Source organism: Caretta caretta, chromosome 2 (genome assembly GCF_965140235.1).
Source record: "Caretta caretta isolate rCarCar2 chromosome 2, rCarCar1.hap1, whole genome shotgun sequence".
Classification (NCBI taxonomy): Eukaryota; Metazoa; Chordata; order Testudines; family Cheloniidae; genus Caretta; species Caretta caretta.
Genome location: NC_134207.1, coordinates 262,346,260 through 262,368,120, shown reverse-complemented (window position 1 = coordinate 262,368,120; position 21,861 = coordinate 262,346,260). Strand labels below are relative to the sequence as shown.

The following is a 21,861-nucleotide window of genomic DNA, read 5'->3' as shown; positions in this document are numbered from 1 at the left end:
TGGGATCTCAGTGGTTTCCGCAAGTGCAGTATAATTGCACTGGTCTGCATTTTTCCTTCATTTCTGTGCCTGCAACTTGATTGGATTTCACTTAAACACATTGAAGTCAATGGTATTCATACCTAAGTAACCGAGGGCAGAACTGTGCCCAGTTTTGTCAAGTTTTGACATGTCTAAAGCACAGGAGTTGATGGGATGGTCATCCCTGCTCCATGTGTGCAGGGTGTTCCCTGAGATTTTTAATAAAGGATGGAAGGGACGATAAAACTATCTCAGGGTGTACCCCAAAGTTGGGTGAAGTATTACCGTGTAGAGAAAACAGCATTGATAGAGCAAATTCTGCCTTTGGTCACACCCCGTGCAATTCCATGGACTTGCTTTGACGCTTGTGCAACCCTGTTGAGTTCAGTGAGGCTGTACAGGTGTAATGGAGAGGAGAATTTTGCCCCAGATACGTTATTTTGGCATTATCTTGGTGTGACAGACCCATGAATGTGTACATACAGACACCATGTTGTCTGTCCACCAAGAGTGAACCTCGCGCCTTCAGCACACGCCCCTAACACTGGAGCTAAAGGTGTAAGTGTTAACTGGCAGTGAATAGCAGGCTGTTCAGTTTTGGGGGGCCAGTCAACAGAGGGAGACATGATCTCACATACAATAAAGTCAGATCGTTACATTAGACTGAGTTTAAGGTGAATGTGGAGGGAAGGCTTTGAGAGAGGATTGCATGGGGGTAGACAATGAACGCAAGCATTGTGAATCTGACATGCAAGGGGATGCAGGGCAAAACCTCAATGTGGTATATTTTTTTATTATGTACAGGGGCTCTTTCAGCTTTGTGAAACGGGTTGTGCACAAAGGGAACAGAGTATCCTGTGCTGCCAAGTTCATACCTCTGCGAAGCAAAACAAGAACCCAGTCCTATCAAGAGAGGGACATCCTAGCCACTCTCTCCCATGATAAAATCACCCAGCTGCTGGATGAGTTTGAAACAAGGAAAACCTTGGTTTTGATTTTGGAGTTGTATCCTTTTCTTCCCTTCTTTTTCTCAGATAATGCTGGGAAGTGCCAGTTAAGGGAAACCCATGTCAATATAAATATAAGCATTTATATTTTTCACCTGAGATAAAAGTACACATTTGTACAACATAAACATATTAAAGATTGTAAGGTGCTCAGATACAATGGGAATGGGGGCCATATAAGTACCAAGGATGGGTGGATTCACAATAGAAAAAGCTGTTTTAGAAAAATACCTCTCGCACCAATTGATTATATATCGCCAAAGCATTTTACTGAAATATATGAAAGCTGAGGTCCCTGCCCCAATGGGATTATAGTCTAGATGGACAATATGCAAGCACAGAGGAAAGATGGTGAGGAGCAACCAACCAACATGACTAACGGGAGAATTTTAGCACAGAGCAGCTTGTTAATTCCATGGGTTTCATTTAATTTTTAAGGAGCAAAGATTTTCAGCTGTTGAGTTTACCATTTCCCATAGGAGGACTGCCCTAGCTCCTTCTGTATTTGAGGTTTTTTATAACAGACCTTCAGACAATTCCTGGCAAAGAGAGAGGATTTAACATCACCAAGGATATGCTGCCCTCTTTGATCTGTTCTTTTTTTATCAAAGATTGTATTTGTTGCAGAATGCTAGTAAATTATGATACTAAACCAATGGTCTTAGTTTTCCTTAATGTCCTTGCTAGGTGCTCCAATGAGGAGCTCTTGGACCGTTTATTCAGGAAGAGTGTTGTTACTGAAGCAGAGGTACCAATTTCTTGTCATTTTAAAATTTCAAAGTATAGTAGGTGCACTCCAAAATTCATTCTGGTTCTACAGAATATGGCAGCTTTATTTATACTATCCATCTTAAGTATGGGGATTTTCTCAGTCCGTCAAACCAGAATGAATTGTTTAAGTGCCCACCCTGAATCTTTCGTTCCCAATGATAGCTTCTCAATGGAATGAAACGAGAAGCCGATGGTTTTTGATGATACACGTGCTCAGCCAAATTCTATATTTCCGTGTTAGACCCAAGAACATATTGTCTCCATAACTCTGCCACTTTCCCCCACCAGAACTTCTGTCATGTAGCTTCCATGTGTTTTGACTTGTGTAATAATTTCCTTGCGCTCCCCAAGCCAAGAACTGAGATGGTGTCCTCTGAGTTTTTTTCAGTCCATTCTAGCTCAAAATATAAGAGCCCCATAGTCTGTCTTGTTCTGGAACACAAGTCTCCTACATTCCAGGGGCTACTTTTATTTTCCTCAGGTCTTGGAGGAAACATCAGATAAAACTGTGGAGGCAAGGCTAAATTATCTTCTAACTGGGCCTGGATATTAAACCCCCACCCATGGTGAAATTTTACTCGTATTAGGATCTGTCCTTGATCTAAAAAATGGCTTTCTAACACTATTTAAAAATGTGCTTGCCTGGTCTACACAGACCAAACAAACTGTGTTAAACAAGGGCCTGAGACATACTGTTGAAATCTGGATTGGAATTTCCCCCAAAGTTTCGGGGTGTTCATTTCCCCTGTTAAGTGCATCTCTGTTTTTCAAGTTCAGGCTCCCTAACATATGGAAAACTTTGGTGTGGAAGGTATGTCTGTGCAGCCCATGTCAGCAAGCCCCCAACCCTTGATCAAGAAACTCGGAAGCCTAGGAAATGGGGATGGGCTTCAGAGCCCAAGATCCAGCATCAGCTGCAACTACAAAGCGCTGTCTACGCAGCTGTTTTTAGAGAGCTAGTATGAGCTTTGCTAGCCCAAGTCTGTCGACCTGTGCTGGGAGGCTTGTTGCCATGGGCTGTGTAGACATCCCCTTAGCCGCTGTGTCTGAATTCTATGTTCTAATGTTTGGTTCCCCATCTGTTTCACATTAAATAGTCTCACTAAAAAGTTTATTCTCTTTTGTAGAGGTGTTACCATTAGAGCTGGTTGGAAATTTTTTCACTAAATATATCCATTTCTGAGATCTAGAATGGAATTTCACTGGTGGGGATAGGCCCATGTCCAGGTCCCACTCCAGAATAGCCAGGAGACCTGAGGTTAGGACACTGATATGGAACATGGAAGACTGAGGTTCACGTACTCCCTCCAAGTACCCTAATCACTGGGCTATTCGCTATTCTGCGGTGGCTGGAGCTTTCTCATATGGGTTGTGGGGTGTTTTGTGAAAAATTTCGAAAGGTCACATTCTTAATCTGCACTGAAAAGAAAAAACCTTTTGAAACCTGGAAACTTTTCACAAAATGAAATTGTTTTCCAGTTAGCGTTAATGATCAGTTCAAACTTTTGTTTCCCATATTACTTATAGGGAATATTTCTGGAATTGGTAATCCCTCTGAACCGTGAATTAACTTTTTAAGTAGACCCACTGTACAATTCAAATGAAAATATTTTGTAACTGATTTTGATTTTTAAGGTTAAATTATACATCAAGCAACTTTTGGAAGGACTCCGCTATCTCCATGACAATAATGTACTTCACTTGGATATTAAGGTAACCCGCAAAGGAAAATCTACCTTATTTTAGCCATTATTGCATGTCGGTCAGGAGACTGATGTGCTTTATTCAGACTATATATTAAAGATTTACTTATATCTAAAAATAATGCCCTTTTGCAAATAAACCTTCTCCATGTATTTTGATTCATTAGCCTCCAAATATCCTGATGATTTATCCAGAAAGAGAAGACATTAAGATCTGTGACTTTGGGTTCGCTCAAAAGATAAATCCATCTGAGCCTCAGTACAGCAAATACGGATCTCCAGAGTTTGTATCCCCAGAAATTATCTCTCAGTCCCCAGTGTCAAAAGCATCTGATATTTGGTAAATTGTCACTTTTTTTTAAAGTTATAACACCTAACAACATAACTTTGGGGCTTCAGGATGAATTGATTGATACACTGGGAGCATGTACTGTAGAGGGATAAACACATTGTCTATTGCAAATATTTATGTATTTTAATTTTGCTGTACACTTTTGCTCTGGAAGGGCCTTATCTTGTGAGTTGCTAAGCATCCTCAGTTCTGCTGAAGTCATGGTGTAGTACTGAGTGTCTGATATGTAGAAATACACACTGTTGATCATATACAAAATGTTTTCAATGCAACATCTGGCTAATTGCTTGAAGGGTTAAAGAAATTGGGCTTGTAATCTATTTATGCAGTATAAAGAAGTGTTTTTTTTTTTAAAAAGGATGGTAGGGGAATTTCTACCAGTGATTTACTGCAGAACTGGTACAATGAAAGATGAGCAATTTAGAGGGTAAGGGGACTTGAGCCAGAATGTTAAAAACTCTGATTTTTGTCTGTTTTTGATAAAATTTATTGAACGCTAATGGCAAACTAGAAAACAAAATCTTTGTTTGAGAGACATCCAATAGGTAGTCCCGCAAAGCCAGGGACAGCCAGAATTGACATTCCTGATATGTTTACAGTAAAAAATTTTTTTTTAAAAATTAATAAATAAAAACTAACAAAAATTTCTTCTTTATACATAATAAAAAAGAAAAATGCACACAAACCTGATTTTGTTTTAAATCCTTCCTAAGTCACCTTTAAATAAATTGTGCAAAAACTGTTTCCTGTGTTTTGTAAAGATAAAATCAGGACTAATGCAAAGGAACAGTGAGAATTCACCTTTAGAAAGCTAATCCTTATAGGGCAGGTAAAGCTGATCCTATTGTACAGTTATTTGGATTATTGTCATCTAAATTGGGGAAGCTGTACGGTGAGGTAGGGGGAGAAGCAAGAATATCTGTCTGATATAAGTATGTTTCTTTTCTTCCCAGGGCTGCTGGAGTCATCAGCTATTTAAGGTAAATAATCTGCTTTAAGGGCCCTATTTAGCTTTCATAGAATATCAGGGTTGGAAGGGACCCCAAGAGGTCATCTAGTCCAACCCACTGCTCAAAGTAGGACCAATCCCCAATTTTGGGCCCGGATCCCTAAATGGCCCCCTCGAGGATTGAACTCACAACTCTGGGTTTAGCAGGCCAGTGCTCAAACCACTGAGCTATCCCTCCCCCTCTTTCCTTAATCCTAACTCAGGCAAAACTTCCAATGACTTCAGTGGGAGCTTTGAGTGAGTAAAGAGAGAGGTGGTGGTGATTGTTATTTAATAATTTATTTAATGTGTGTGTTACCAACAATATTCTAAGCACTTTCAGTTCTAAAGATGATGTCCCTGTTCCAAAGAGCTGACAGCTTCTATGAATATTATAGTCAGTAACAGTCAGTTCATAGCTTTGAGTTAAGTGTTTCACAATGACCGATACAATCTTATGGATACATATTTTGGCCTTCCCTAATGTAAAGGCATGTGTCCACGTTTACATAGCTAAATTGCAAGGGCGGTTTTGAAAATCAAACCCTTAATTTTTCTGTTCTTCAGATGCCTTAGCTGTAAAATGGAGATAAATAATTTTGCAAAGTGCTTCACAAACCTTGGCTGAAAGATGTTATAAAAGTGCAAATATTATTATTACTTGTGCTGTGCGTCTCTCATTTTGAATCTGCCTCCCACTTTAAAACCTTTGTCATGCATTTATGTTTTTGGAGGGTTGAGTAGCAATAAAATACTAACAGATCATGTCTCCTTTTATTTTATAATGTTAATACAATAAGTTTAACCTGCAAGTCTCCATTTGCTGGGGAAAATGACAGAGCAACTCTTCTAAATATCCAGAACGGGACAGTTTCATGGACTATCCCTGACTTTGTTCACCTAAGTGAAGAAGCGAAGGATTTTATCAGACAGATCCTACAGCTCTCTCCTGAGTGAGTACATTTCTGTTGTTTTCCAAAAATATTGTACCAGATGTTTGTGGGATGAGCTGCCAATTCTCAGCTCATCAGACCTACATTCACCCTGAGAAGTACAAAATTTGGAGAAGTTGGTATGGTCAGTTAGTGTATCAGCCTTTCACCTCTGAATGCAGCTGGGTTCAAATCCATCTTTATATAGTCACCAGAAAACTCTACCTTGAAGAGTTTATAATCAAAAGATAAGAATGTGTATAACGAATGAGCAAAGTGTCTTGATGTTATTACTCATAGACAGGTGGGTGTTCAGAAGTTATTTGAAAGAGAAGTTGGTTACTATGGTGATGAGGGCACTATAAGAACCTAATTAGAATATCATACCATGTTAATTTGGTTGTTCTAGAACACAGCTAAATAATAATAATATTCCAAGCATGGGAGAAGGCAAGAAACTGGGAGCTTCTTTTTCTGCTCTGAATGGCTGGTGCCTCCACTATTTAGGCTTATCCCAAATAGCTACCAATGTGGAAGGCTAAGCCAAACCCACAGTTAAAGGTGCCTTCTGTGACCTCTAATGCAGCTTTCCTTATTAGAAACACTTCAGTCATTTCTGTTTTGGTCAAGACTGCACTGCAGAGACTCGAGTCAGGTGCAGTGTAGAGACATGAAGCTTGGTCTTCCCCTGTGGTATCATGAAGGAAGGCACTGCAGGCCCTGCAGAATGCTGTGGTAACTGCCATCGTCCCTGACTTGAGGGACCTGCAAGAAGTCTGAGCATTGGGAAATATACTATAGATTAAAAGAGAAAACGTGTTTTACCGTTTAGGAGAAAAAATTGGCTTAAAAAGGATCATTCTGGTTGGCTTTACTGCCCCATAACAGAGCCTGCCTGGTAAAGGGCAATCTGTAGAACCTTGCTGGTATTGTTTAAAGTGACTTCCAGGCTCAGATGTCTTAAGGCCCTAGCTAGAGAGCAATCTGGGTGGCACTTGATCTTCAAGGAAGCTACATCCCTTTGGGTTTGTCATGCTGATGATCACAGCTGAAATGTGTATCTTTTCTATTATCAGAACCAGGCCTAGTGCTTTGGAATGTCTCTCACACAACTGGTTCTTGGTAAGTTTGTTTGGATTTTACCCAGTCTCTCTCCCAGTCAGCTAGCAACTGTGTTTCTCTTGTAGAAGCTATTTTGTACATATAGATGCTGGGGAACCATCCTGCAGAAATAAGCGGCGTTTTGGTTTATGGTCATTCAGGTCTTTTCTTTTCAAAACATGTAAAGAACTCCCCTTAACATTAATAGGCAAAACACATTTGCACTGAGAGGAGATTATGCCCTTTTGCGGAAGGAGAAATTAAAATTCGTATTTGGGTGCCTGGAACCCCTAATGAAGGAGAAAAGCTGAAAGGAATGAAGAATCGAATTATTGTGTGTATGTGTGTGCATTTGTGTGTGTATGTGTGATGACTGGGACATGGGCGACCTGACCTAGTGGTTGGAGCATGAGTTGAGGGTCAGGAGGCAGGCTGGGTTGTATACTGGGAGATCAGGATTAGGCAGCAGGAGCAGGTAGCATAACTGAAGCAGTCTAAGTAGGGGAAACCCAGTTGCACAGACAACTTCCTCTTCCTCTGCTTGGTTTAAATAGAAGCAGGGAATGAGTCGGGACCCCTAGAGTTCCACCAGTCAGATCCCAGCACTGGACTCCTCTGTCAGTGCTGAGTTCGTAGTTCCGGCAACCATTAATAGGTCACTGGGTGGCAGGTTGGCGCTTACTGACGCCTAAGCGCCCTGTGACCCTGGGTTTGGGACCTGCAGTCCTTGACTCTGTGTCTGTATATATATGATGAGGGCCTGATTCTGGTCTCATTGGAAATTTGTTCAAGATGTCTTCTTATTGGTCCACAATGAGAGATAGAGCCAACACTAAATAAGGAGTTCAAGATTTGGCCCATTGCAGCTAAACAACTGGACCTTTCCTTGAATTAAAATATGCTGTGTCCCCTGGAGAGTGAAATCTGACCAGGATGATAGGAAGGGGTTTCCTACAATAACAGGGGACTGGATTTGAAGACCCTGGAGGTCCCTTTTAGTCCTATGTACCTGTGTTTCTAAATCTTAAACGCCATTGAAAATGTCATTGAGATTTTGTGACCAACACTTTTTTCCCTCATTCTTCTTTTTTGCAGCATAATCTCCCGCTAGAAGAGGCTCATTTTATTAACACAAAACAGCTGAAGTTCATTGTGGCTCGAAGCAAGTGGCAGGTCAGCAGTCCTCAGTCTATTTTGCTCTTTTTTTTAAAAAGTCTCTTCTTTTCAAGACTGCAGCGCAAGTGCAGGGTGTGCAGCAGAGGTCTCCTCAGTGTGCCTCTGAGAAGGGAATACGGTCAAAGGGCAAAGGTTCAGTGGATGTGGCAAAAATAAGATATCCAGGCTGAAAAAATACAGGTCTTCCAGCTCTCGCCAGTGTTTTGCCTTCTGTGGCATGATCCAGCCCAGGGCAATGAAAGAGGGAAGCCCCTTCTGGACACTGAGTAAAGACAGGTTTCAGAGTAACAGCCGTGTTAGTCTGTATTCGCAGAAAGAAAAGGAGTACTTGTGGCACCTTAGAGACTAACCAATTTATTTGAGCATGAGCTTTCGTGAGCTACAGCTCACTTCATCGGATGCATACCGTAGAAACTGCAGCAGATATTATATACACACAGAGATCATGAAACAATACCTCCTCCCACCCCACTGTCCTGCTGGTAATAGCTTAGCCTGAGGTCACCAATGACTTCTGAATATTAGATGACTTGTTTCGTAATCTACAAAAAGACTTTGTGCTTCGATGCACAAAATGCTGAGAATACTAAAGACCAAGAGTGAAATCCCCATATAAACATCAATGGGAGTTTTGCCACTGATTTCGCTGGAGCCAGGATTTTACCTCAACAATTTGGATACCTGTATTTTAGTGTGTTCTTAAGATTGGTCTGAGGATGGGGTTGGGACTCAGGAACTTCTGATTGCTGATCTCCTCTCTGAGTCTGATTCATTCTGTCAGTAGGAACAAGTTCTTTGCCTCCCAGCCGCACGTGTTCCATTTGCACAAATTGAATAACACTGCCTATCTCAAGGGTATGTTGTGATAAACTCATTAGCTGATATGTGTAAAGCACCTTGTAGATGAACAGTACTATGTGAGTGCTTATTATTATTAGTGGAAACCTCTGATAATCTGTCTTTGAACTTTGGGCCAGGCCTAGTAGTTTTGAATACCCCCATATCCCTTTGTATTATATAACACATGTGGAATATGGGTATTTACATCTATTTAAATGTTTTATTCATTTTAAGGCCTGCAATCAGTAGCAATACAGAAGCAAAAACGTTCCCAAAGAAACAATGAAGTACATAATAACATAAGGAAGCACGCCGGGGTCCAGCTTCTCTGCTGATGTATGTCAGTGGAGTGCTACTGATTGCAGTGGAATTATGCCATTTTACTTTACCTAAGGATCTGGCCTTGTATGTTTAATTAAGAAACTCAGTGAAACAATAGAAATAAGTGACCTGTGGCTAAATCCCCTGCACTGCTTTGAAAATGTCAATCAGCAGCCTGGTTCTCCACTCACACAGGTGTAAGTTAGCAATACCTCCACTGAAGTCAGTGAATGAGAGGAGAGTTCAGCCCAGAAATGAATCTGTCAAAACATATTGCACAGAAAGAAATAATGCCAATATGCTGTGCAGCTCTTATGTGTGTTAACAATTCTGAGGATATATAGCATAATTCTTGCCGTGTATATTTACACCACTCTCATCACTAGGTTGCTTTTTGGTTATGTTGTATTTTTTTCCGTTTTCAGCGTTCCCTCATGTGCTATAAATCTATACTGGTAATGAGATCCATTCCAGAAATCCTACAGAGAACTCACAAAAACACGTCGCTAGGCATCTCCCGACACCTGGTTGCAGAAAGTAGTTCTTCCACTACTCCTGGCTCCTCTTCAGATGATGAGAACGCATCCTTCCCCAGGAGAGGGCACTTTGGCTCTACACCAGAACTGCACTTGCCTGTGTTTGATTCACCGAGGTATCAAGAACCTCCAAGTTATGCGGCAGAAGAGAAACGTTCCAAGGTCTTGGTGCCGCCAGTAAAACCCATGAGACGGAAATACGCTTTAGTGAAAAGTGAGCTGGATGATAAGCCACCTACAGAAAGCAAAGTACTAATGGCAGGTGCCTTTGCTCAGAAAGCAGAGGTGGTCAGTTCAGAAATCAAAGATGAAAAAGAAGATCAGTCCCAAGAGAGTGATGCAGAACAGCCTTCATTGGTGAAGGCAGCCACTTTAGATACATCGGACTTGGCACCACCAAAAGGAAAAACAGACACATTATTACCGGACAAAGACAAAATCGTAAAGACTGGAGCTGCAATGGAGAAACCACCCTTGTGTGTCCCCAGACAGAGTGTCATTAAAAGCACATTCTACAGCCAAGCGTCTGAGGCTCCTACACGTCTACCTGTCTCACCAGGCAGAGACTACAGAAGGCACCTTGACAGAACAAGAAGAGCCTTCAGGAAAGCAGGGTATTTAACGGTACCCTTGAGTGGTCTACGGGAACCCCTTCTAGAACAGTTTGAATTGAAAGAAGAGGAGGAGGAAGAAGAAGAAGAAGGAATGTCTGGTGATGAAGAATATGGAAAAAGCAGAGAAAGTGTGGCAGGCCCTCTGACCAAATCGGCTTCCTTTGATACTGCGAGGAAACCGTCACGTCACACCCTTCAGGTGTCCAGCAGAAGCCGTTCCCTGGATGATTACAGACTAAGAGCCGTAAGTTTAGCCAAGGAGCAAGACATTCTGGAAGAAGACTGTGATCTAACGTCACAGGGGAGTTATCCCGGACTAGCTCAGCAGCATGACATATCTACTGACTCTGGCAAGGTTTGGCCTGAGGAGCATTTGATGGAGGAGGACTCAAGGGAAGCTAGGAAGGATTGTTCAGAAGAACAGCCAGTCCCTTCTGCACAGTGTGGTGATGAAGGATGCCCGGGTCTAGCTGTTCAATCACAGAAGGTCCCAGTGTCGGCCCACCAGGGTGAAAGTGAGGGGCATTTACATCAAAAGACAAAACCTTCCATTGACATGGATGTGGAGCCAGCTGTTCTGGAAGGTGAAAGCCTGATTCTAACTGCTCAGCAGCCAGACACAGCCCCAGTGTCAGCTCACACATGTGAAAGTGAAGAGCATTTAAAGCTGACACTGAAGCCTAGTGGTGCAGAGTTTACACTTCTGCAGGGTGAAAGCTCCGTTTTGATTGTTCCCGAATCCGAGAGAGCCCCAATATCAGGCCACGAGAGTGAGAGAAGAGAATGTGCACATCAGCAGCCAAAGCCTTCTGTTCACAGTGCTGCAGAGTCTCCTGATCTACAGGGTGAAAGCCCAGTTTTCCTAGAGACTGCCCAAATTCCAGCTTGTAAGGGTGAAAGCCCAAGTATTTTAACAGCTCCACAACCAGACACTGCTCCACTTTCAGTCTGCCAGGGTGAAACCCAGGGATGCTTACATCCGAAGCCTTCTGATTACTTGGGCACAGCCTCCACTGTTTTGGCGGGAAAACATCCAATGATTCTAACACCGCCACCAGAAAGTGCCCCAGTTTCAGACTGTGAGGGTGAAAGGCAGGAACATTCCTGTCAGGCGCCTTCTGTTCACATTAAGGTGGGGTCTGCTGTTCTACGGGGTGAAAGCCTTTTTATTCTCACAATTCCACAACGAGAAACTGCCCCGCTTCCAGTCTATGAGAGTGACAGCCAGGAACAGTCACCTCAGAAGCCTTCAGTTTGCAGCGAGGTGAAATCTGCAGACTCAGAGAGTGAAAGCCTAGCTATTCTAGAGACTTCCCCTGTTTCACTTGTCGAGGGTGAAAGCCAGGAACACTCACATCAGAAGCCTTCTGTTTACAGCAAGGCAGAGTCTGCTGTCCTGGAGGACTTGGTTGAAGAGATGGTTTGTCTGTCTCAAGATATGAATGTTTTGGCAGAGTCCGTTTCTACTCAAGAGGGATGTGAAAAGCACTTCTCCCCTCCAAAGGAAATGTTCTACCAAGGTCCAGCTGGCCATACAGCCACCAGACATCCCACTCATTTTGTGCCATGGAGTAAAAGAGAAGAGGGCATTTACCAGGCTGATCTTACAGAATCAGCTGCACCAATTCCTGCAGTGGAAGATAAGTTGAGTATGCCAGCTCTGTTGAGTGTAGTCACTGAGGAGGGAAAGGTGGCTTCTCATGAATGTAAACATCTAGGGGATTTAGCAATCAAAAGCACTCGTTCCAGCAAAGCAAGCATATCCCCGTCTGATCATTCAGGTTCTGGAAAAAGATCTAGTCATATCTCCGATAGCCAGGAACCTGACAAACACTCTGAAGTTTCCTTAGTGAAGATTAAAGACCTCTCAGAAGAGATGCCTAGCACTGGCAGCGGGACTTCAAAATTTGATATCTCTGAGGTAGAGCCTGCATATTTGAACCTATCAGATCTCTACGATATTGTATATTTTCCATTTGAATTTATGAACGTCAAGAAGCCCCCATCCAAACCAATCGGTAAAAGATTTATGCCCTTCGGCGAAAAGGTTAAATTACCTCCTGCGACTAAAGGACATTTGCATCAGTATAAAAGACTGTGCATTCGGGAGGACGTTAAATCCCCTTCAGATAACTCACAAGATGCCACGACGGGGGAAACCAGACAAAACCTTTTGGACATTTCTGAAGATGTCGGGCAACCCCTTCGAAGGCTGGGGAAAGGTTCCGAACCACCAATGGGAAAAGGAGCTGAGGCCTATGTGACAACTGAACCCCAGACAATGTATGGTTTCCAAAAGGACTCAGATGGTAAGCAGAGAAACTCCACACACAGCAAATCAGGACTCTTTAAACTCTATGGCAGATCGCACTCAATGGAGCAGTCAGTAGAGCAGACTCTGAAGAAGAAAGTAAAAGCTTCTGTTGCCCATATTTCAAGAATCCTGAAAGGAAAGCCAGCCCCTGAACCGGAGCAAAAGGAAGGTAAAAATCTCATTGAGGGTGTAAATGGGCCTAACAATATACATGGGCTCTGTTACCCCTTCTCTCTCCTCATTCCCCTCCACACTTCTTATATTCATCAGTTTATACATTCGACTTGTGTGCAATAATCAAGTGCAGATGCAATTTAAAAGCTTTAAGCTAGGTTTAAGTATGAAATAACATCAGCCGCTCCACTTACCTAGAGGGGTAATCCTTCATATCCTGATCCCCGTGGCAAAACACCCAGGAACATCAATAGGAATAGGATCCGGCTGTACTGACTAGTGGAGTTCCCTCCATCCTCTGTGGCTAAGTGTTTTATTTCAGTATAATATTTGGTATTCTCTCTAGCCCTGAATGTAAAACATGGGGCACAGTTCTGACCTTCAGTGAAGTTGATGTCAATCTGGAGTGACTACACTGAAGTCAGTGGAATTGCTCCAGATTTATACCTATATCAATGAGACCAGAATCTGGAGAATAGAATCTGTCTATACGCTCAATTTTCCCGCACCTAGGTTGTGCCATATAGTGTGTCTTTCTGCCACAGATCATCCGCCCTACTACAGCTTAATATCATCCTAGCCCCAGGGCCTTTTATTAAACTTGCCATGACTTTTGGTATTAACTGGCAATTCATTAATAAGAAACTCATGGCATTTTTACTGCTAAACTAATCACATGAACCACAGATAATAGTAATTATATGCTGCAATTAAAATGTCATTGATTTAGTAGACTGGCTTCTATTATTAAATTCTTTGAAATAGGCATTGAGAAGCAGGGAAGTGACATACCAGAAAGAGAGTCTCTAAATGGGGCTGCAGGGTATTAAAAGAGAAAATCAGGACTTCATTGATCCATTCATCCATCCATCCATTCCCTTAATTCTGAGAACATGAGCTCCCAGTTCAATGCTGTGGCCAAGAGAGCTAATGCCATCCTAGGATGCAGAGGCAGGGAAATCTTGAGTAGGAGTAGAGCAGTTATTTTACCTCTCTTTGGCACTGGTGCGATTGGTGCTGGAACACTGTGTCCAGTTCTGGTACCCACAATTCAAGCAGCGTGTTGATAAATTGGAGAGGGTTCAGAGAAGAGCCACAAGGATGGTTAAAGGATTAGCAAACTTTCTTTATAGCGATAGACTCAAGGAACTCAATCTATTTAGCTTAACAAAGAGGTTAAGGGCTGACTTGATGGGGAAAAAATATTTAATAAATGGGCTCTTCAGTCTAGCAAAGAGAGAGAGATAACATGATTCAATGGCTGGAAGCTGAAGCTAGACAAATTCAGAGTGGAAATAAGGTATACATTTTTTAAATTGGGAGTAATTAATCATTGGAACAATATACAAAGGGTCATGATGGATTCTCAATCATTATACTTTTTAAATCAAGATTGGATGTTTTCTAAAAGATCTGCTCTAGTAGTTTTTTGGCAGAAGTTCTTATGGCCTGTGTTATACAGGAGGTCAGATCAGATGATCACAATGGTCTGTTCTGGCCTTAGAATCAATGAAATTATCAAGCCTCAAAACAAGGGAGAAAGGTACCTTTATGGCATGAGTTAGCAGTTAGTTTTATTGTGAAATATCACAGAGGAATATAATTGCACCAGGCTAGTATTTGAGAAGCTAAGAGAGATGTAACTTGCAAGATTTGTAAGAATTGTGTAGAGGAAAACCTTGGTAATTTACACACACTAGCAGGAATTCCAGCAGTTCTCTTTGTTCCATCTTTGCAGCAACTCCATCACCTTGTGCGGTTTTCAGATGCTTAAAGTATAGCTCTTGACCTGAAATGCAAAATCATTGTTTTTGGTGGAAAAAATAACTGCCATGGTGTCCAGGGCTTTTTTAGATGAACACATTTCAAAGCAAAATGGCATCTACTGTTAAATGTCCTTTTGTAGAATATGTCTACAAATGAAGGCCCAAATCCAGCTTTCCTTACTCAGGCAAGACTGCCATTGAAGCCAATGGAAGGTTTGTTTGGTTGTGGACTGCAGGACAAGGATACCATAAATGCCACAAAAGTTATGTTTCTAAAGAAGGACTTCAAAGGGGCCTGATTTGCCTTTTCATCTCTCAATTGTTTGGGAGCTTTTAAATTGCACAGTATTTTGGAAGTGGCAAGGGTGGTGGCCAGCTGCCACTCAGAAGGTTCCTCCAAGCTGGGTAGGGGTAAATCCAGGACTTAAATAAGCACAGTCGTAAGAGTTTCTACTTCCTTCACTGGACTTTGTGAACATTCAGACCTTCAGTAGCCCTTCTTGGCTCTTTTAGCTTGTCCTCTAGTTTAGCCAGAAGGCTAACATTAATTATCTCCTGAGACATATGACGTTTGGCAAAGCTATAGGGAGGAAACTTTTCCATTGCTGCCTATGGTATAGCTGCTGACTGGCTAAAGAGAGGGCTTCCGTATCTGTCAGTCTGCCTATCTCTCTATCTATCATCAGCTAATTTCTAGAGCACTCATCACTTATCAAAGCACTAACATACTTTCCAAGAACTGTTGAACTGATTACAAGTGCTACACTTACTAAAGAAAAAGTATGCTGCATATCACTACTATATCTGTGATACCTTCTGAAGTTATTGGGTCTTCTCTAGGCAGCTTGCTTGTAATGTAATCTCCCTTCCAGGGTCTGGGCCGGCACACCGTGAAAAGACATTGAATGACGTGCAGGACTTTTTTTTTTTGAACTGCCACATTACTATGTGGTCACTGGGGCCTAAAAAGAGGAGGGATGGCATAATGCATACAAGAGCGTGAAAGAAGTTTGTTTTTTCCCATCGGCGCTCCTTGAAAGCTAGTCTGATTAAAGACGCTGTCTGTTATGTTGCTTGTGATTTACATATGTAATTGTCTTAATCTATCTGAAATGCTGCTTTCCCTCTTTCTTTCAGCACCTTCTTTTGTAGAAGAGCTCACGGATCAGGATGTTGCCCTGGGGCAGTCTGTGACTCTGTCCTGCCAAACGTCTGCCCATTTCCCTCTGCACATTGACTGGTTCAGAGGTGATGTAAACTCTCATTTGAGGACTTGGGACAATTTAATGATAGGATCTGGAGTTATAGCACAATAAAGATGATTGAGACTCTAAGTTCCAGGAGAAGGTTAAGGGGAGTGGATAAGAAGCGACTTTTAGGGTATGTCTACACTACGGAATAAGGTCGAATTTATAGAAGTCGGTTTTTTAGAAATCGGTTTTATATATTCAAGTGTGTGTGTCCCCACAGAAAATGCTCTAAGTGCATTAAGTGCATTAACTCGGTGGAGTGCTTCCACAGTACTGAGGCTAGAGTCGACTTCCGGAGCATTGCACTGTGGGTAGCTATCCCACAGTTCCCGCAGTCTCCGCTGCCCATTGGAATTCTGGGTTGAGATCCCAATGCCTGATGGGGCTAAAACATTGTCGTGGGTGGTTCTGGGTACATATCATCAGGCCCCCGTTCCCTCCCTCCCTCCCTCCATGAAAGCAAGGGCAGACAATAGTTTCGCGCCTTTTTTCCTGAGTTACCTGTGCAGACGCCATACCACGGCAAGCATGGAGCCCGCTCAGGTAACCGTCACCGTATGTCTCCTGGGTGCTGGCAGACGCGGTACGGCATTGCTACACAGTAGCAGCAACCCATTGCCTTCTGGAAGCAGACAGTACAATACGACTGGTAGCCATCATCATCATGTCCGAGGTGCTCCTGGCCACGTCAGCTGGGAGCGCCTGGGCAGACATGGGCGCAGGGACTAAATTTGGAGTGACTTGACCAGGTCATTCTCTTTAGTCCTGCAGTCAGTCCTATTGAACTGTCTTATGGTGAGCAGGCAGGCAATACGGATTGCTAGCAGTCGTACTGTACCATCTTCTGCCGGGCAGGCAAGAGATGAGGATCGCTAGCAGTCGTACTGTACCATCTTCTGCCGAGCAGCCATGAGATGTGGATGGCATGCAGTCCTTCTGCACCGTCTGCTGCCAGCCAAAGATGTAAAAGATAGATGGAGTAGATCAAAACAAGAAATAGACCAGATTTGTTTTGTACTCCCCTCCCCCGTCTAGGGGACTCATTCCTCTAGGTCACACTGCAGTCACTTACAGAGAAGGTGCAGCGAGGTAAATCTAGCCATGTATCAATCAGAGGCCAGGCTAACCTCCTTGTTCCAATAAGAACAATAACTTAGGTGCACCATTTCTTATTGGAACCCTCCGTGAAGTCCTGCCTGAAATACTCCTTGATGTAAAGCCACCCCCTTTGTTGATTTTAGCTCCCTGAAGCCAACCCTGTAAGCCGTGTCGTCAGTCGCCCCTCCCTCCGTCAGAGCAATGGCAGACAATCGTTCCGTGCCTTTTTTCTGTGCGGACGCCATACCAAGGCAAGCATGGAGGCCGCTCAGCTCACTTTGGCAATTAGGAGCACATTGAACACCACACGCATTATCCAGCAGTATATGCAGCACCAGAACCTGGCAAAGCGAAACCGGGCGAGCAGGCGACGTCAGCGCGGTCACGTGAGTGATCAGGACATGGACACAGATTTCTCTGAAAGCATGGGCCCTGCCAATGCATGCATCATGGTGCTAATGGGGCAGGTTCATGCTGTGGAACGCCGATTCTGGGCTCGGGAAACAAGCACAGGCTGGTGGGACTGCATAGTGTTGCAGGTCTGGGACGATTCCCAGTGGCTGCGAAACTTTCGCATGCGTAAGGGCACTTTCATGGAACTTTGTGACTTGCTTTCCCCTGCCCTGAAGCGCATGAATACCAAGATGAGAGCAGCCCTCACAGTCAAGAAGCGAGTGGCGATAGCCCTGTGGAAGCTTGCAACGCCAGACAGCTACCGGTCAGTTGGGAATCAATTTGGAGTGGGCAAATCTACTGTTGGGGCTGCTGTGATGCAAGTAGCCCATGCAATAAAAGATCTGCTGATATCAAGGGTAGTGACCCTGGGAAATGTGCAGGTCATAGTGGATGGCTTTGCTGCAATGGGATTCCCTAACTGGGGTGGGGCCATAGACGGAACCCATATCCCTATCTTGGCACTGGAGCACCAAGCCGCCGAGTACATAAACCGCAAGGGGTACTTTTCGATAGTGCTGCAAGCTCTGGTGGATCACAAGGGACGTTTCACCAACATCAACGTGGGATGGCCAGGAAAGGTACATGACGCTCGCATCTTCAGGAACTCTGGTCTGTTTCAAAAGCTGCAGGAAGGGACTTTATTCCCAGACCAGAAAATAACTGTTGGGGATGTTGAAATGCCTATATGTATCCTTGGGGACCCAGCCTACCCCTTAATGCCATGGCTCATGAAGCCGTACACAGGCAGCCTGGACAGTAGTCAGAAGCTGTTCAACTACAGGCTGAGCAAGTGCAGAATGGTGGTAGAATGTGCATTTGGACGTTTAAAGGCGCGCTGGCGCAGTTTACTGACTCGCTTAGACCTCAGCAAAACCAATATTCCCACTGTTATTACTGCTTGCTGTGTGCTCCACAATATCTGTGAGAGTAAGGGGGAGACATTTATGGCGGGGTGGGAGGTTGAGGCAAATCACCTGGCTGCTGGTTACGCGCAGCCAGACACCAGGGCGGTTAGAAGAGCACAGGAGGGCGCCGTACGCATCAGAGAAGCTTTGAAAACCAGTTTCATGACTGGCCAGGCTACGGTGTGAAAGTTCTGTTTGTTTCTCCTTGATGAAACCCCCGCTCCTTGGTTCACTCTACTTCCCTGTAAGCTAACCACTCTCCCCTCCTCCCTTCGATCACCGCTTGCAGAGGCAATAAAGTCATTGTTGCTTCACATTCATGCATTCTTTATTCATTCATCACACAAATAGGGGGATGACTACCAAGGTAGCCCAGGAGGGGTGGTGGAGGAGGGAAGGAAAATGCCACACAGCACTTTAAAAGTTTACAACTTTAAAATTTATTGAATGCCAGCCTTCTTTTTTTTGGGCAATCCTCTGTGGCGGAGTGGCTGGTTGGCCGGTGGCCCCCCCACCGCGTTCTTGGGCGTCTGGGTGTGGAGGCTATGGAACTTGGGGAGGAGGGCGGTTGGTTACACAGGGGCTGTAGTGGCAGTCTGTGCTCCAGCTGCCTTTGCTGCAGCTCAACCATACACTGGAGCATACTGGTTTGGTCCTCCAGCAGCCTCAGCATTGAATCATGCCTCCTCTCATCACGCTACCGCCACATTTGAGCTTCAGCCTTGTCTTCAGCCCGCCACTTACTCTCTTCAGCCCGCCACCTCTCCTCCCGGTCATTTTGTGCTTTCCTGCACTCTGACATTATTTGCCTCCACGCATTCGTCTGTGCTCTGTCAGTGTGGGAGGACAGCATGAGCTCAGAGAACATTTCATCTCGAGTGCGTTTTTTTTTCTTTCTGATCTTCACTAGCCTCTGGGAAGGAGAAGATCCTGTGATCATTGAAACACATGCAGCTGGTGGAGAAAAAAAAAGGGACAGCGGTATTTAAAAAGACACATTTTATAAAACAGTGGCTACACTCTTTCAGGGTAAACCTTGCTGTTAACATGACATACACAGCATATGTGCTTTCGTTACAAGGTCGCATTTTGCCTCCCCCCACCGCGTGGCTACCCCCTCAACCCTCCCCCGTCCCTGTGGCTAACAGGGGGGAACATTTCTGTTTAGCCACAGGCAAACAGCCCAGCAGGAATGGGCTCCTCTGAGTGTCCCCTGAAGAAAAGCACTCTATTTCAACCAGGTGACCGTGAATTATATCTCACTCTCCTGAGGATAACACAGAGAGATAAAGAACGGATGTTGTTTGAACGCCAGCAAACATACACTGCAATGCTTTGTTCTACAATGATTCCCAAGTATGTGTTACTGGCCTGGAGTGGTAAAGTGTCCTACCATGAAGGACGCAATAAGGCTGCCCTCCCCAGAAACCTTTTGCAAAGGCTTTGGGAGTATATCCAGGAGAGCCGCGAATGCCAGGGCAAAGTAATCCTTTCACATGCTTGCTTTTAAACCATGTATAGTATTTTAAAAGATACACTCACCGGAGGTCCCTTCTCCGCCTGCTGGGTCCAGGAGGCAGCCTTGGGTGGGTTCGGGGGGTACTGGCTCCAGGTCCAGGGTGAGAAACAGTTCCTGGCTGTCGGGAAAACCGGTTTCTCCGCTTGCTTGCTGTGAGCTATCTACAACCTCATCATCATCATCATCTTCTTCATCCCCAAAACCTGCTTCCGTATTGCCTCCATCTCATAGAATCATAGAATATAAGGGTTGGAAGGGACCCCAGAAGGTCATCTAGTCCAACCCCCTGCTCGAAGCAGGACCAATTCCCAGTTAAATCATCCCAGCCAGGGCTTTGTCAAGCCTGACCTTAAAAACCTCTAAGGAAGGAGATTCTACCACCTCCCTAGGTAACGCATTCCAGTGTTTCACCACCCTCTTAGTGAAAAAGTTTTTCCTAATATCCAATCTAAACCTCCCCCGCTGCAACTTGAGACCATTACTCCTCGTTCTGTCATCTGCTACCATTGAGAACAGTCTAGAGCCATCCTCTTTGGAACCCCCTTTCAGGTAGTTGAAAGCAGCTATCAAATCCCCCCTCATTCTTCTCTTCTGCAAGCTAAACAATCCCAGCTCCCTCAGCCTCTCCTCATAACTCATGTGTTCCAGACCCCTAATCATTTTTGTTGCCCTTCGCTGGACTCTCTCCAATTTATCCACATCCTTCTTGAAGTGTGGGGCCCAAAACTGGACACAGTACTCCAGATGAGGCCTCACCAATGTCGAATAGAGGGGAACGATCACGTCCCTCGATCTGCTCGCTATGCCCCTACTTATACATCCCAAAATGCCATTGGCCTTCTTGGCAACAAGGGCACACTGCTGACTCATATCCAGCTTCTCGTCCACTGTCACCCCTAGGTCCTTTTCCGCAGAACTGCTGCCTAGCCATTCGGTCCCTAGTCTGTATCTGTGCATTGGGTTCTTCCGTCCTAAGTGCAGGACCCTGCACTTATCCTTATTGAACCTCATCAGATTTCTCCATTGAAGGAGTCGAACAACACGGCTGGGGTAGTAGTGGCTGAACCCCCTAAAATGGCATGCAGCTCATCATAGAAGTGGCATGTTTGGGGCTCTGACCTGGAGCAGCTGTTCGCCTCTCTGGTTTTCTGGTAGGCTTGCCTCAGCTCCTTCAGTTTCACGCAGCACTGCTTCAGGTCCCTGTTATGTCCTCTGTCCTTCATGCCCTGGGAGATTTTGACAAAGGTTTTGGCATTTCGAAAACTGGATCGGAGTTCTGATAGCACGGATTCCTCTCCCCATACAGCGATCAGATCCCGTACCTCCCGTTCGGTCCATGCTGGAGCTCTTTTGTGATTCTGGGACTCCATCATGGTCACCTCTGCTGATGAGCTCTGCATGGTCACCTGCAGCTTGCCACGCTGGCCAAACAGGAAATGAGATTCAAAAGTTCGCGGTTCTTTTCCTGTCTACCTGGCCAGTGCATCTGAGTTGAGAGTGCTGTCCAGAGCGGTCACAATGGAGCACTCTGGGATAGCTCCCGGAGGCCAATACCGTCGAATTGTGTCCACAGTACCCCAAATTCGAGCCGGCAAGGCCGATTTAAGCGCTAATCCACTTGTCAGGGGTGGAGAAAAGAAATCGATTTTAAGAGCCCTTTAAGTCGAAATAAAGGGCTTCATCGTGTGGACTGTGCAGGTTTACATCGATTTAACGCTGCTAAATTCGACCTAAAGTCCTAGTGTAGACCAGGGCTTAGCCATCTCAGTAGAATTTAAGGACTTATTCCTTCTGCCTTACAGATGGGGTGCCCATTCGCAGCAGCAGTAGGATACTGATCTCAGCCACACTCAAAAACTTTCAGCTTTTAACCATATTGGTGGTTATGGATGAGGATTTTGGTATTTACACATGTGCGGCCAGCAACTCCCTGGGTACAGCATCCACCTCCTGTGTAATAAGGAAGGCAGGTAAGAGCTGGAAGTAATTCAAGGAAGTAGATGCCTGGTTTGTACAG

The 21,861-nt window shown here is 44.3% G+C and overlaps 1 protein-coding gene across 5 annotated transcripts in view; it reads left to right on the top strand.

Moving 5' to 3' along the window:
* OBSCN (obscurin, cytoskeletal calmodulin and titin-interacting RhoGEF) overlaps nt 1-21,861 on the top strand; it is a 315,598-nt gene that overhangs the window by 273,282 nt on the left and 20,455 nt on the right. For all 5 annotated transcript variants that reach the window (XM_075126052.1, XM_075126054.1, XM_075126053.1 and 2 more), the window contains 11 exons: nt 826-1,026; nt 1,716-1,776; nt 3,435-3,512; nt 3,670-3,842; nt 4,808-4,834; nt 5,643-5,795; nt 6,851-6,896; nt 7,971-8,048; nt 9,638-12,845; nt 15,754-15,864; nt 21,647-21,814. In XM_075126052.1, coding sequence (XP_074982153.1) covers nt 826-1,026; nt 1,716-1,776; nt 3,435-3,512; nt 3,670-3,842; nt 4,808-4,834; nt 5,643-5,795; nt 6,851-6,896; nt 7,971-8,048; nt 9,638-12,845; nt 15,754-15,864; nt 21,647-21,814 — 4,304 coding nt within the window. The remainder of the gene's footprint in view (nt 1-825; nt 1,027-1,715; nt 1,777-3,434; nt 3,513-3,669; nt 3,843-4,807; nt 4,835-5,642; nt 5,796-6,850; nt 6,897-7,970; nt 8,049-9,637; nt 12,846-15,753; nt 15,865-21,646; nt 21,815-21,861) is intronic.